The following is a 12,490-nucleotide window of genomic DNA, read 5'->3' as shown; positions in this document are numbered from 1 at the left end:
TCTCTCCTTCATATACGTGTATTTTCCACATGCAACTGCTCCTTAAATTCAAACAATTCACTCGATGCTGCTTCAGTCTTCATTCTCTAGTTGCATTTACTCACTTGTTGTTGGAGGAAAACTTTTTCAAATCACAAAATACAGAAACTCTGAGCAGTTTCATGAGCAAAAATTGTGTTCTTCTGTGTCTGTGTAAATGTTGTGTGCATGTATGTATATGTATGTGTGTGTTTTGTGCTACTCCCCCTGCATGTCTCAGATCCCTCCTTGCATGCCTCCTGTGCTGTGACTGTCCGGATACCCTCCATCCTCCAGACCTGGATCCTCCCCTCCCGTCCTTCCCCTGCTCAAGCCGTCCGTCCCTGACTCCCCTTCAGGGGGCGGTAGAGAGGCCTCAGACCACCCTCCCTCTGCCCAGTCGATCCCCCATCGGCCTGTGGACGGTCGCAGTCAGGGGTCCACAGGGGATGGAGAGAGCTGATGGGGGCAGCGTAGCCGAATTCTCCTGCAGCACTTTGGCGCCCTCAGAGGGCATCGACATGCGACGGCTCCTCCGAACCACTAGGAGGCAGCGTCGCTCGTTGGGCTGCTTCTGCCTGCCTGTTGTGGCTTGTTTAAGAAGAATCAACTTTAATGCATAATCTGACCAGCGTTGGACTGAGAGAACATTTTACTTTTGTTTTAGCGCTTTTTTAAAAAAAGTCGAGGCCCAAATTATAGCTAAAATTATGTTAGGACGCAAATGTTTTAGTTTGTATTTTTCCTTCTTTGGGAATGCAGAAGGTGCACTCATTTGTAGCTGCTTGATTAATCTTCTGAACTCCAAAAGGCATGTTATCTTTTAAAATTGGAAAAATTACACCATTCATCGGAGGCAGAAACTGTTCAAACAAGAAAAGTTGTAGCTTTTTGCATTTTCAGTGGACTTTGAAATAGACATCTTGGACATGTGGTTCTGTTAGAAAAAATAACTATTCTAAGCTTAAAATTGCGAGATTTTGTCAAAATTGCTTTATTCTACACATTCTTTAAAACAAAAAAGCCAAAACAAAGCGTCAACCAGTAATCAACAAAAATTACAAGATTTTGACAGTATCTGTATTTTTTTGTGTTTGTGTTAAACTTTTTTTCAAAGATGTTAGCTATCTGAACTCCAAATTTGCCAGCAGGTTTGAAAAATACATTCTCTTAAAAAAAAAAAACAACCAAAAAAGCACCAAAACTGTGCCATATATTAGCTGGAAACGTAAAAAACAAACAAAACAATCTGATCCTCAACTATCCAATGGTCCTTGAACTTGTTATCTGCGACATGCAGTTCCATTAGCTAAATAACCAAATGTAAGGTTAAAATAGTGATATTTCATCAAAGTTCCTTTATTTCCTGTGACTCATTTGTGATTTTGCCAAGAAGTGCATCATCAGCAGTAACCAGATTCTATAAAAAAGAAAATCAATTAAAATCCTCGACATGACTTTTCAGTTGAACTGCAGGCTGTGTTTATACGACACAGAGAAGAGACAACATGATATCAGACCTAATCTTTATTTTGTAGTCATTATTTTTGTTTCAGTTTTGGTAACACCTATGGACACCTGGAGAAATGTTGATTCCAGGTTTTTAGGACTTTTGAAAAACTAAATAATCAGGCATATGTTATTTATATTCTTTATGTTTTTTTTTCAAATTATTTCTGGCATTACTGTGTCATACTGCCAGAATACATTTTTTAATTTCTCCTAGCCATAGTTGTTATATTTCCAGAGAGGTGCAGGACTTCATGCTGCAGTGAAAAATGAGTTTGCTCCATTTATGAAAATGTTCAGGGCTCCAAACTTTTCAAATGCACCACGTTTTATTAAAATTTGAACATGTCGTCACAGAGTTGGCACAAATCACCTGGACTACAAGCTAAGAGCGTAAAACAAATATGCACTAAGCAGAAGCATATTTGATATAAAGCTGCACAAAAAGGCCTGTGAGGTACAGTAAACTGTAAGTATCAGTGACTTTCACAGCATCCTTTAACACACCAGACTGACTTGGTGTTTTCTCTTTGCAGTCGGCAGGTGCGTTCGATGGGTGGCAGCATGCTGAAGAGCTCCAGTGTGAGCGGTGAGATCTACACGCAGGAGCGAACCGACGGCAGCCAATCAGACACTGCGCTGGGAACGGTGGGCGGCGGCAGCAAGAAGAGACGCTCCAGCCTCAGCGCCAGAGTGGTGGCCATCGTTGGCAACCGTCGCAGCCGCAGCACCTCCCAGATCAGCGGACCCGGTGAGTTGCCATAGCAACGACAAAGTGTTGGCGAAGATTCTGTATGGTGTGTGTATGTAAATATTACAATTTATTTATTGTCATGTGGCTGTTTTGAAAATAATTGTTTTTTTAAGGTAAATAGGGATATTGGCCCACCAGTATTATCGTTTTTTGTTTTTTTTTGCCTGTCATGAAAACCGATAAAATATTGCCTGAAGTTTTCAAAATTTTACAGTATAGTTGCCACATTATAAAAACATCATAGGGAGAGCATGAACTGTTGTTTGAGACAATAAAAAACAGGCATTTTTTCTATAACTTAAGTTGAAGTAGTTTTCTTATTTTTGCACAGACAGTGTTTACATTTGGAAAGTCTTGTTTGCATTTGAGAATGCATTGAGTGAGGCATCACAATAAAATTAGGCAGAATCTGTTAATTCCACGACAGGAGATATGTGATGTTACCTAAGATTAGTTAAATAGCCCAGAGACATCGGTATTGGTTGATATCAGAATCGGAAATTGAGAGATGTACAATATCTGCATATCGGTTATTGATAAAAAAAAAGACAATATTGGACATCCCTACTAAAGAATTTTGGTTCCCGTTAAAATGTCTCTAAGTGTCGGGCTGCCTTTGCGCATCCATTTTAGAGACTTAAGTTAACAAAAAGTCGCACAAAACTGCATAAATCAGTTGAAAAGTAAAAACTTCCTGTAGCTTTCCAAAAAACTTGATTGTCACATGAATTATTTTATGCATTTTCACTCTGAATGAAAGTAAACACATAAATTAGTCATTTGGAGCAAACATTGTGGTAACTGCTAACTGCATTAGCGCTGACCAAAACACCTGCATATTCATCAGCTAGTTTGTACTGTGGCCTTGAAAAAATCTCACAAAATAGAAAATTTACCATTTTACAAATAAGTGAAATTATCTGAGCAATCCTGACTGAACGTTTTCAACTAAAGCGTCACTTAGTTCAATGATCTCTGTAGGAGTTTAAGTGAATTTTCTGCTTCTGATTCACACTGAACTACAGCAAATTTAAGCTGCACCTGTAGTTTTAAACCTGAAAGTGTGTCGGAGCTTTGAACCCGTCCTAAAGCTCCCACATGGAGTCGATCACGTTGTGTCCTGAGGAATAAACTGTACTGAAACACCGCAAATTAAAGTGTCCTTTTGTTGTGTGAGCCTCTGTTGGCCTGGTCAAGACAAATCTTACATCTGAGAGAGTTTCAGAGTCCACTTTCACTGTCGGGGGTTTGCTAGATGAAAGCTTCCCTTCTTTGTAGTGGACATAAAACGCTATTAGAGAACATTAGGCCTGAGGGGGGATGAGGAGGAGGGAGCAAAGATTAGACAGAGATCAACCTCAGTTTGACAAATGTTTCGTGATGATGACGGATGACAGCAAACACAGGCAGGTAAGGCTTTGAATTGTTTGATTTTTTGTTAGGAATAAAACTGCACAGGATTAAAAAGGCAGAAATGCTGCTTAATTTGGCAGTTTGATGTGTTAGACGTCAGACACGCCTTGGTCCGTGAAGCCATGCAGGGATGTCTGTGCTTTTATTCTGCCCAGCAATTTCCTGTTTACTTGTGATGACCGGACTGAAGGGTGTGACTCTGGCTGCACTTCAGACAACAGATCTCAGAGCTTCAAAGTGGATCTTATGAATGATTTACTACTTATCCCAGTGAATGAATGAACTCTGGAGTATTTTAGAGTCACATTTCTCTGTGTTCTAACCACAACAACAAAAAGCTGTCTTAGTTCTCTGGGATTTTCCACGTTCTAAATAAAACATTTTATGGTACTGTAATAATTTCAATGATTATTCATCATGGTCAGCATTTCTTAGAATAATAATAACTTTATTTGCAGTAATGAATAAAGTAATGAATCATTTAAGGATAATGTTAAATAGAAGGAGGCATAATACAGAAATAGGTTAAACATGTGCTTAAATCTCTAAATAAATTCTAAATTCCATAGATAAACAAGTGTATGGACGCTGACTTTACAAGGATTCTGTTTTTGGTTTTAGTGATTCATTTTGTTGGGGCATTTAAGTCGTATTTGTTAATACGGAAATGCAGTGACTTACTACTCTTATTTAGTGATTTAACTGGGATGTGGTAAAAGCAGGAAAGAACGTTTTCAATTTATTTGTTGGCATTCAATATTTCTTTTAAAATATTGTTGGTACAGATGAAACTGAAAGATTTCTGTTCTGGGTTTAATCCAGAAAAAGATTAAGTAGATGTGATCATTGAAGGAGTTTTGATCTGTGATAATAACTTCTGATTTGTCTAATTTTTTTCTATTGTGGAGGTTTCTGTACCGGGAGCAGGCCATATCTGTATTATTAATTCAGTTTTTCACGACAATATTCAAAGTCCTGCGTCTCTATGGAAAGATACAATCATGAACTAAAGTATAGTTTTACTTCTGTGCAGTATGTCACAGTTATAGTGCAATAAACCATAAAAAAGAAAAAAGTTGAATTTCTGGGACCATTTATGTTGCAAAAAATTGAAATGACTTGGGATCAACATGTTCAATATTTTTCCAAGTGTTCACCAAGACTGGGAAATAAACAACAGCTCCACATGCTATAGATAATAATTTATATTTTTATTCGTTTCCATACTTGTCTCCTCTCTGCTCTGTGTGAACAGTGTCTGCAGCTCAGCTGAAAAATCCTTGAATTTTTCTTACATGACTGCTGGCCAAAGCTGACACAGTCGTTGCTTCATAGTTGCGTCGAGGAGTGCAGAATTTTTAGTTGTTTTTTTTTTTTTTTTACAGAATTTGTTTAGAGCAAGAATAAATGCAGAATAAAGTCATTATGGTGTAATTTTAAGCTTAGGTATGGTTTTTAAAAATTATAAAAAAAATTGCACTCCACAGATGAGTACTTCAAAGTTTTTCCAAAAGTTTAAAATTCAAGATTCTCTCTGTTTTGTCACCGTGATAAATGGTGATTTTATTTTTTATTTTTGAGGATGCCATCAGCGGTTATCTTGACTGTGTTACACAGTGGTTGTGTGAACTTTGATGAATGTCGGCTCTTTATTTTCACTATGGGGAATTTAGAGTCCATCAGTCTGAGTCAACATTTTGGAAAATACTTTCCTGCTGAGAATTAGATGATAAAACTGATTCCGCTCTCTATACCACCAGCAGCTGACTGCATTAGTTTAGCACAAGGACTCAAAACACTGGTTTAATAAAGGCAGCAAAATCCACCATTCATCCAGATCAAAGTGGAAAAATTGTGAATCATGGAGCAAAAGTTGAGACTCCAGCAAAGTCATTATCAAGAAATAGTCTCGCACTCAATACTGCCTAGATTTATTTACAATTTTTACACTTTTTGAACAGTTTTTACAGATTAAACAGTATTAAACAGTTCAGCCATTATGCTAAGATAAAGTACAGACATAAATAGTATCAATCTTCTCATCTATTTTTTGGTAAGAATACGACGATAGAAAAGGAACCACAAATAGCTGTTTTGTCTATTACAGATCATTAAAGTAGTTTGTGATTGAAACAGCTGCTGCTGAGCTTCACCTTTATCTCAGCACACAATAGTAGTTTCTCTTTTTTAGTGTTTGCAAACGGTCTCTGAAGCTCACTTTTATCCGTCTCGTCCACCTCACAGGATTAAACTGTTGTTGTTCTTTCATCCAGAGGGGAAGAGTAAGAAGGAGAAGGGCGCCCCCATCAAGAGGAGCACTGAGACCGGCATGGCGGTGGAGCTGCCCAGGAACATGAGCCGGCAGCCGAGCAGAGAGTCCAACAACGGCAGCATGAACAGCTACAACTCTGAGGGAAAGTCAGTAAACCGCAGTACTTCTACTTTCTGTATGGTAACCAGTGTGTTATTGGGCTGCTTTAGTGTATGTGCAAGTAAACATAGTCTACTAGACCAGAAAAATACACTTCTATACCTGTAAAAATGTGCAGAATGTGGGCTTTTTAAGGAAATGAAGTTTCTAGGTCAGCCTGTTCTGAGAGATTATACGCAGACACAGATATTCATTTCTGCCTAGTGTCAGATAAAACCAGTGTAATTTAATGGCACACTGTTCAAACTGTCCTTTGACTAAATCACATTAAAGTTTGTGTTTCCTGTTCAGTTTTTTATGCTTTAAAAACAGCAGCAGCAAGAGGATTCTCCTCATTGAAACAAGCACTGAAGCCACTACTGAGACTGTTGTATTGGAGAGAAACCACAGATTTTTATGCTGATATGATGGTGATATACTGTCATATCAGCCATTATTATGTTAATTAATTGCGGTTGGTGTGCTTTCTGTCTCAGTTTGATCTTCTCTGGAGTGAATCTGGGTGCCAGCAGTCAGTTCAGTGATTTCCTGGATGGACTGGGACCAGCTCAGTTAGTGGGCAGACAGACTCTGGCTACTCCTGCTATAGGTACAAAACCCTCATATGTGTGTGTATATATATATATATATATATATATATATATATATATACACATTTTTTTTTAATATGTACTTTTTTCTTTTTAACTTCTGGATTCATTTATTAATTCCAATTATGTCTTTACATTTGTTGTATGTTATATTTCAAATATTTTAGACATTTGTTGTATGTTATATTTCAAATATTTTTATTTCTTCCTTTTTATTTTAATTGTTTCAATTTTTGTTTCTTAATTTGTTTTAGTGTATTTAATTGGTTAATTTATTTGTAGCTAATTAATTGATGAATTATTGTATTTTATTATTATTATATTTATTATTTTATGATAATACATGTATGGTATGTTTTAATTTATTTACATTTTTTGTTCAGTTTTTATTATTTTTTGTTTTCATGTTTTCTTTTAATTGTATTTATTTTTATTTATCTTATTTTAAAAAATACATATATTTACACATTGTCATTTTTATGACAGTAGTTTAGTTTTTATTGTATTTATCCTTTTTATTGATTATTTTTCATGCACATTGATTTAAAGTGTTTTGCTTTATTACTGTTTTTGATGATGAGTCTTGGCAGTCTAATGTTAAGGCTACCCTGCACATATACACATCTATATTCCCCTTTTCACATCTTTAAGTCCTTGCACATTGCTCCGGTTGTCTCAGCAGTGAACACTGTCTGTCACTGATCCCTTTCTCGTGTATTATCCAATCATCTTTCCTCTCTGCTCTGTTACCAAGGTGACATCCAGATCGCTATGATGGAGAAAAAGGGTCAGCTGGAGGTGGAGGTTATCAGAGCTCGAGGGCTCGTCCAAAAGCCAGGATCCAAATCTCTCCCTGGTAAGAGCCTCTGCAGCCTCTCAACACGTCACTCACACTCTTACTCTGAAGTACACCCTCCATCCACTGTAATCCAGCACATACACTCAGCCAAAACACACTGTTTTCTCTCCACTCCCACACAGACGTAACCCTCTGTGAGATCTGGTTTGGATTATACTGCTGAGGTGCTGCTAATAGCTTTTTTTTGTCTCTGCCTTCAGCTCCATATGTCAAAGTCTACCTGCTGAATAATGGAGCGTATGTAGCCAAAAAGAAAACCAAGATTGCACGGAAAACACTTGACCCACTGTACCAGCAAGCACTGCTATTCGAGGAGAGTCCACAGGGGAAAGTCTTACAGGTGAGCAGGAGATTAATTTCTCTGCATCAAAAGTTAAATTGTTTTTTTGTGCTAGATTCATACAAATGGACTTCCCTGCAGGTGATTGTGTGGGGAGACTATGGCCGCATGGACCACAAGAGCTTCATGGGAGTTGCACAAATCCTATTGGAGGAGCTGGACTTATCAAGCACAGCCATTGGTTGGTATAAGTTGTTCCCGCCGTCCTCGCTGGTGGATCCGACGCTCGCCTCTCTGACCCGGCGAGCTTCTCAGTCGTCCCTCGACAGCTCGTCTGGACCGCCGGGCGTCCGGTCATAGTGGACCAACGACAACGATAAAAAACAAAACTGCAGAAAGAAACAAAAACAAAATGCGGCGGAAAATGTAGAGGAACAGCAATCAGAAGTGAGAAAGCTTTGTTGAAAAATCTGACAATCACTCCTGCCGTGGTTTAACGGTTTGTTGTTGGGAGCATTTCAGTGTTTCATATCCATTCAAAGAAGAATCTCATAGTTTTCTCTGTGTGCGGCGAAAGAAGCAAGGCTGCTGCAATTCTGAAACGAAAGCAGGGTGGTTTTTAACTGAATCAACAATAGCGAAGAAATGTATGTAAGCGTCGGAATGTATGGACTGGAGACAGAGGTAATCACCCTCCACGCCTGCAGGAGGCGCCGTCCTCCCTGCAGAGGCCTCCTCCAGAAGCCCAGCAGACTGTTGGTGCTCCCGACCCCAGGCAGGGAGCCCCCGCATGGGCCTTCAGTCTGGAAGCACAGGGCCTCCTTCTGGTGCCTCGGACCTCGGAGCCGATCGCTGGTCCCTTCTCTGTCGAAAGATCCTCTTTTCAACATGTTTACCATGGCTGCACTGAAGCCGCACTGTTTTAGCGTGTTTGCTTTGTCGTTCATTTCTTTCCCTTTGTTACTACTGGCACAAGATGTTTCTACAGTGCTCATGATAATGTCGTCAGTCTGGTGTGTGCATGGAGAGAAAAAACAAAACACAAGAGATATAAAAAAAGGATATAAAATCTATTAAATGTCTGCAAAGTGTTATGCAGGTGGGGACTGTTGATGAAGACACAGCTTAGATTTTTACACTCGACAGTGAGATTAGCGTTGTTTTCCTCGTTCCACTGCTGGCGAAGCGTCCAGGCCAGTCGTCTTTGTATAGATGTATATTAGGCCTCCCACGAGGTTGACCAATAAATAAAATTTATGTCACTTTGAAATATCACAAGGGTACACTGTAAAAAAAGAAGAAAGTCAGTCTTTGTTGACCAATGCGAGAGCAAGATAGGACCGTCTAATTTTTCATATTTTTGGGGGGACTGCGTGCCCTCCTTTTTTCAACCCAGCACGTCAAAGAGTTTTCTGAGTTCAACTTTTTTCTTTTTTTTGCATTTTCTTTTTTGGAAATTTAAACACAAGCACAAGAGCTTGATTTTTTTACAACACAAAAAGTTTAACTTTTTGGAAAAACAACACGTAGTTTTAAAAAGGAAAAAAGGAGAAAAAAAGCAACAATCCCCCGTCACTGATTCAGTTCATTTCTTTGTCTCGATATTAGCAGACAGACAGACAGAAAAGATTTGCTCACAGTAGCCGTGTTTCCATAAGATTGTCAAACAAATTTGAAGCAGCCTTTTGAATAAAAGTTTCCATTAACTGATCTGAAGTGAATAAACGTGCCTGAAGGTGGCAATGTGGAGCAAAAGAGGCAGAAACAAAACAATTAAATAAACCTTTTAAAGAAGAGGCATACAAACTTCTTGTGTTTAGTTTGTACTGCAGCTGCCCTTCAAAGTACTGTTTCTTTGCAGTATGCACAATGTTGGAACGTAAAAGTTTGTCATAATATCGCGCCTTATACTTTCATGTAGCCGCACAGAGGATTGTGCATAAGAATAGCTAGAAAAGCATGCTAGCTTGCAAACTGCAAATGCTGACTCAACATAGTAGAACATCAGGGTATTTTTGGAACATTTAATGTTTCTTACAGTGGAACATGCTCACTGCAACAAACCCTTTGTGCTTCTACAAGAGAAAAGTGGAAAAAGTGTTCAGGAACCAGTTTTCAATCTAAGAAATTCACAACAAACATTTACATTAGTTAGTATTTACTGTCTGGAAATGAAAAGATGTTTTCATAAGATTGGAATGCGAATTTGAAGCCAAATGAAATGTTGTTTCCATTTACTGATTTGAGGCGAATAAACACACCTGAAGGTGGCGATGTAGAGTAACAGAAAAATGTCACAAAACAACTGAATTTGCCCAGGCTTTCATTCTAGCTTGCAAACTGCAAAATGTGACTGTGTGTAGCTGAACACCCTGGTTTATGATTTTGTGATTTGGGTCTTTTTCTCGTGTTCTATATACAGCTTTGTTTTTCTGCAAGAGGAAAGCAGAAAGACGTTTTCAGGAACCTGTTTTCAATTTGGAACATTGTCATTATTCTTTCACGTTAGCTGGTATTTATGTGGCTTCATGTTGTCTAGAGACAGAAAGGTATTTTCATCCAATATCACTCACAGAACAACTTTGCTCAACATGAATCACTACAATGAAAGGAAAGAAGTTGCACAAATGCTGTATTTTAATTTCGGCCTTAACTCTTGTTTTTTTCCACACATCATGCCATGAGCTCATGATGTGAGCTCTGTATGCCATGGCTTGTAGTACACTGTTATGGATATTCTAACAAGTGGATAGAAGTCTTCAGGATCCTGTTTTCAATCATGTAAACTGTCATGTCTGTTCGGCCATGTTTCTCGCTGTCTGGAGACAAAGTGGTGTTTCCATCCAGGGCATGTGAGGGGAGCGGTAATAACTTCCATTATCGCTCAACTCAGATTTCACTCCTAAGAATATAAATGACTCACTGTTAGCGCTAACAAAAGAAAAGAACACTGCATATGTTCTGTATTCAGTTTTACCTCCAACACACCTGGTTCCTTCCCATGTTATACTTTGAGCTTATGACATTAGCGGCATTGGAACAAGTTATGGCAGCGCTCCGGCTTTTAAAAAAATTCGTCCGAAATCATTCATTTCTACCGTTTCCACCTTCCATGAGTCACATTAACTCCAAAACCATCTCAAGCTTGCATTAAGTTGACCCAAATTTCAATTTTTTCTAAAGTGACACTTGAAAACACCTTATGGAAACACGGCTAGTTAACCTCGTGCATCTCTGCGAATGTGAAATTAGCCAATCAGTCTGATCTGTCGGGACACCAACACCAACGCTCATCCTCCGTTTCCGGACTCCTCCTCCAACGGCGGCGCCAGCATGACTTTGGAAACCCGTTTCCAAGCTGCATGCACATTTTTGTAAAACAGATACAGGAAAAAACAAAAAGATACCGAACTAGATACGTGTGTTAGTTCCACATACTGTTGGGCCGCTTGTATGTTGCATGCAGTTGTACAGTTTGCTCGTACTTGAATATTAGAGATAAAACCAAGAAACTGAAGCCATTCCCATTAAAGACATCCGAAACTCCACGTCCTCTCAGTCCGGTGCTGAATGTCTCTCGAGCTGAAATCCCCAAGATTACGTTGATGTCTTTCCTCGAACCCTCTGGAAGATGTACTGCAGACCTCACAGCGCCCTCTACTGTTAGTCCACGTCATAGTATACCTCCAAGGGGCTGAGACAGAGAAACACGTACAAATCAGACCCACTGATAATGATTTCAGATCACACACGAGCTGATGAGTTGAGAATAAATGAGTCGCTCACTGTAAATATCAGCTCACTGGGTTTTCATCGGTGAAAATCGCTAAAAAAAAAAAAAGGGGGGCCAAGTCATACAGCGAGTCGGGACCAGAACGCATGGACTCGGGTCAGAACCGCTGCTCCAAAACACCCGGTCTACGTCCCATTTCAGAGGAGATTTTTTTCTTTTCATTGTCCGGTGAAGCTGGTTTTTCTTTATTTTTTTGTTTTCCTTCGATTTTCTTTATTTTTCGTCAGTATTAACAGGAAAAAAAACGCTGATTGTTTACAACTTCTGTGTTCCACTGAAACGACAAGAAAATTAGAAAAAAGTAAAGCATTCACTGCAACATTTCTTGTTTGTATAACAGATGTGGCTCAAATGATGTGTATGTTTTATATATAAAAAAGTTCATTTTTATTATTTACAAATAAAAAAGAATGTGTGGAAAAACAATCATGTCTTTCTCGTGTTTCTCTCCTTTTATTTTATTATTAACATTCTCTCAGCCTTTTGCCTTCATGTCAAAAGGTCAAACTTTAAATTTAAAAATGGCATCAGTTGCGTCTGTGGGAAAGTTGATGTTTATCTAAGTCTTATCGTTGCTTCACTTGCAGAGCAGCATCATAGTAAAGACAGAAAATCAAGCTTTCTTTTGAATAACCGTTTCACTCAGAAATCCCACATTTTAAATTAGCAATCTGCACAGATATCAGACATGCATTAGATGAGACCTACAACACAATCATTCCTTCAAAAAAACAACCTGAAGTGTTAAATTCACTCACATTGGCCGTAACACCAATATGAAATCAGACGTAGGGTTGTGATTGTGGCTGCCTATGAATAATACAATAAAGATAATCCTGCAGA

General features: G+C 38.7%; 1 protein-coding gene across 1 annotated transcript in view; it reads left to right on the top strand.

Annotated features, from left to right (window-relative positions):
* Positions 1-12,073, top strand: part of LOC110950661 (regulating synaptic membrane exocytosis protein 1-like) — a 92,600-nt gene extending 80,527 nt beyond the window's left edge. Inside the window, 6 exon segments of the mRNA XM_022193380.2 lie at positions 2,064-2,278; positions 5,968-6,112; positions 6,602-6,714; positions 7,470-7,571; positions 7,775-7,914; positions 7,996-12,073. Coding sequence (XP_022049072.2) covers positions 2,064-2,278; positions 5,968-6,112; positions 6,602-6,714; positions 7,470-7,571; positions 7,775-7,914; positions 7,996-8,214 — 934 coding nt within the window. The 3' untranslated portion in view covers positions 8,215-12,073.
* The last annotated feature ends 417 nt before the right edge of the window (positions 12,074-12,490 follow it).

The sequence above is a fragment of the Acanthochromis polyacanthus genome, chromosome 3, assembly GCF_021347895.1.
Source record: "Acanthochromis polyacanthus isolate Apoly-LR-REF ecotype Palm Island chromosome 3, KAUST_Apoly_ChrSc, whole genome shotgun sequence".
Lineage (NCBI taxonomy): Eukaryota > Metazoa > Chordata > Actinopteri > Pomacentridae > Acanthochromis > Acanthochromis polyacanthus.
Note: the sequence above shows the minus strand (reverse complement) of the source record. Positions and strands in the feature narration are given on the sequence as shown.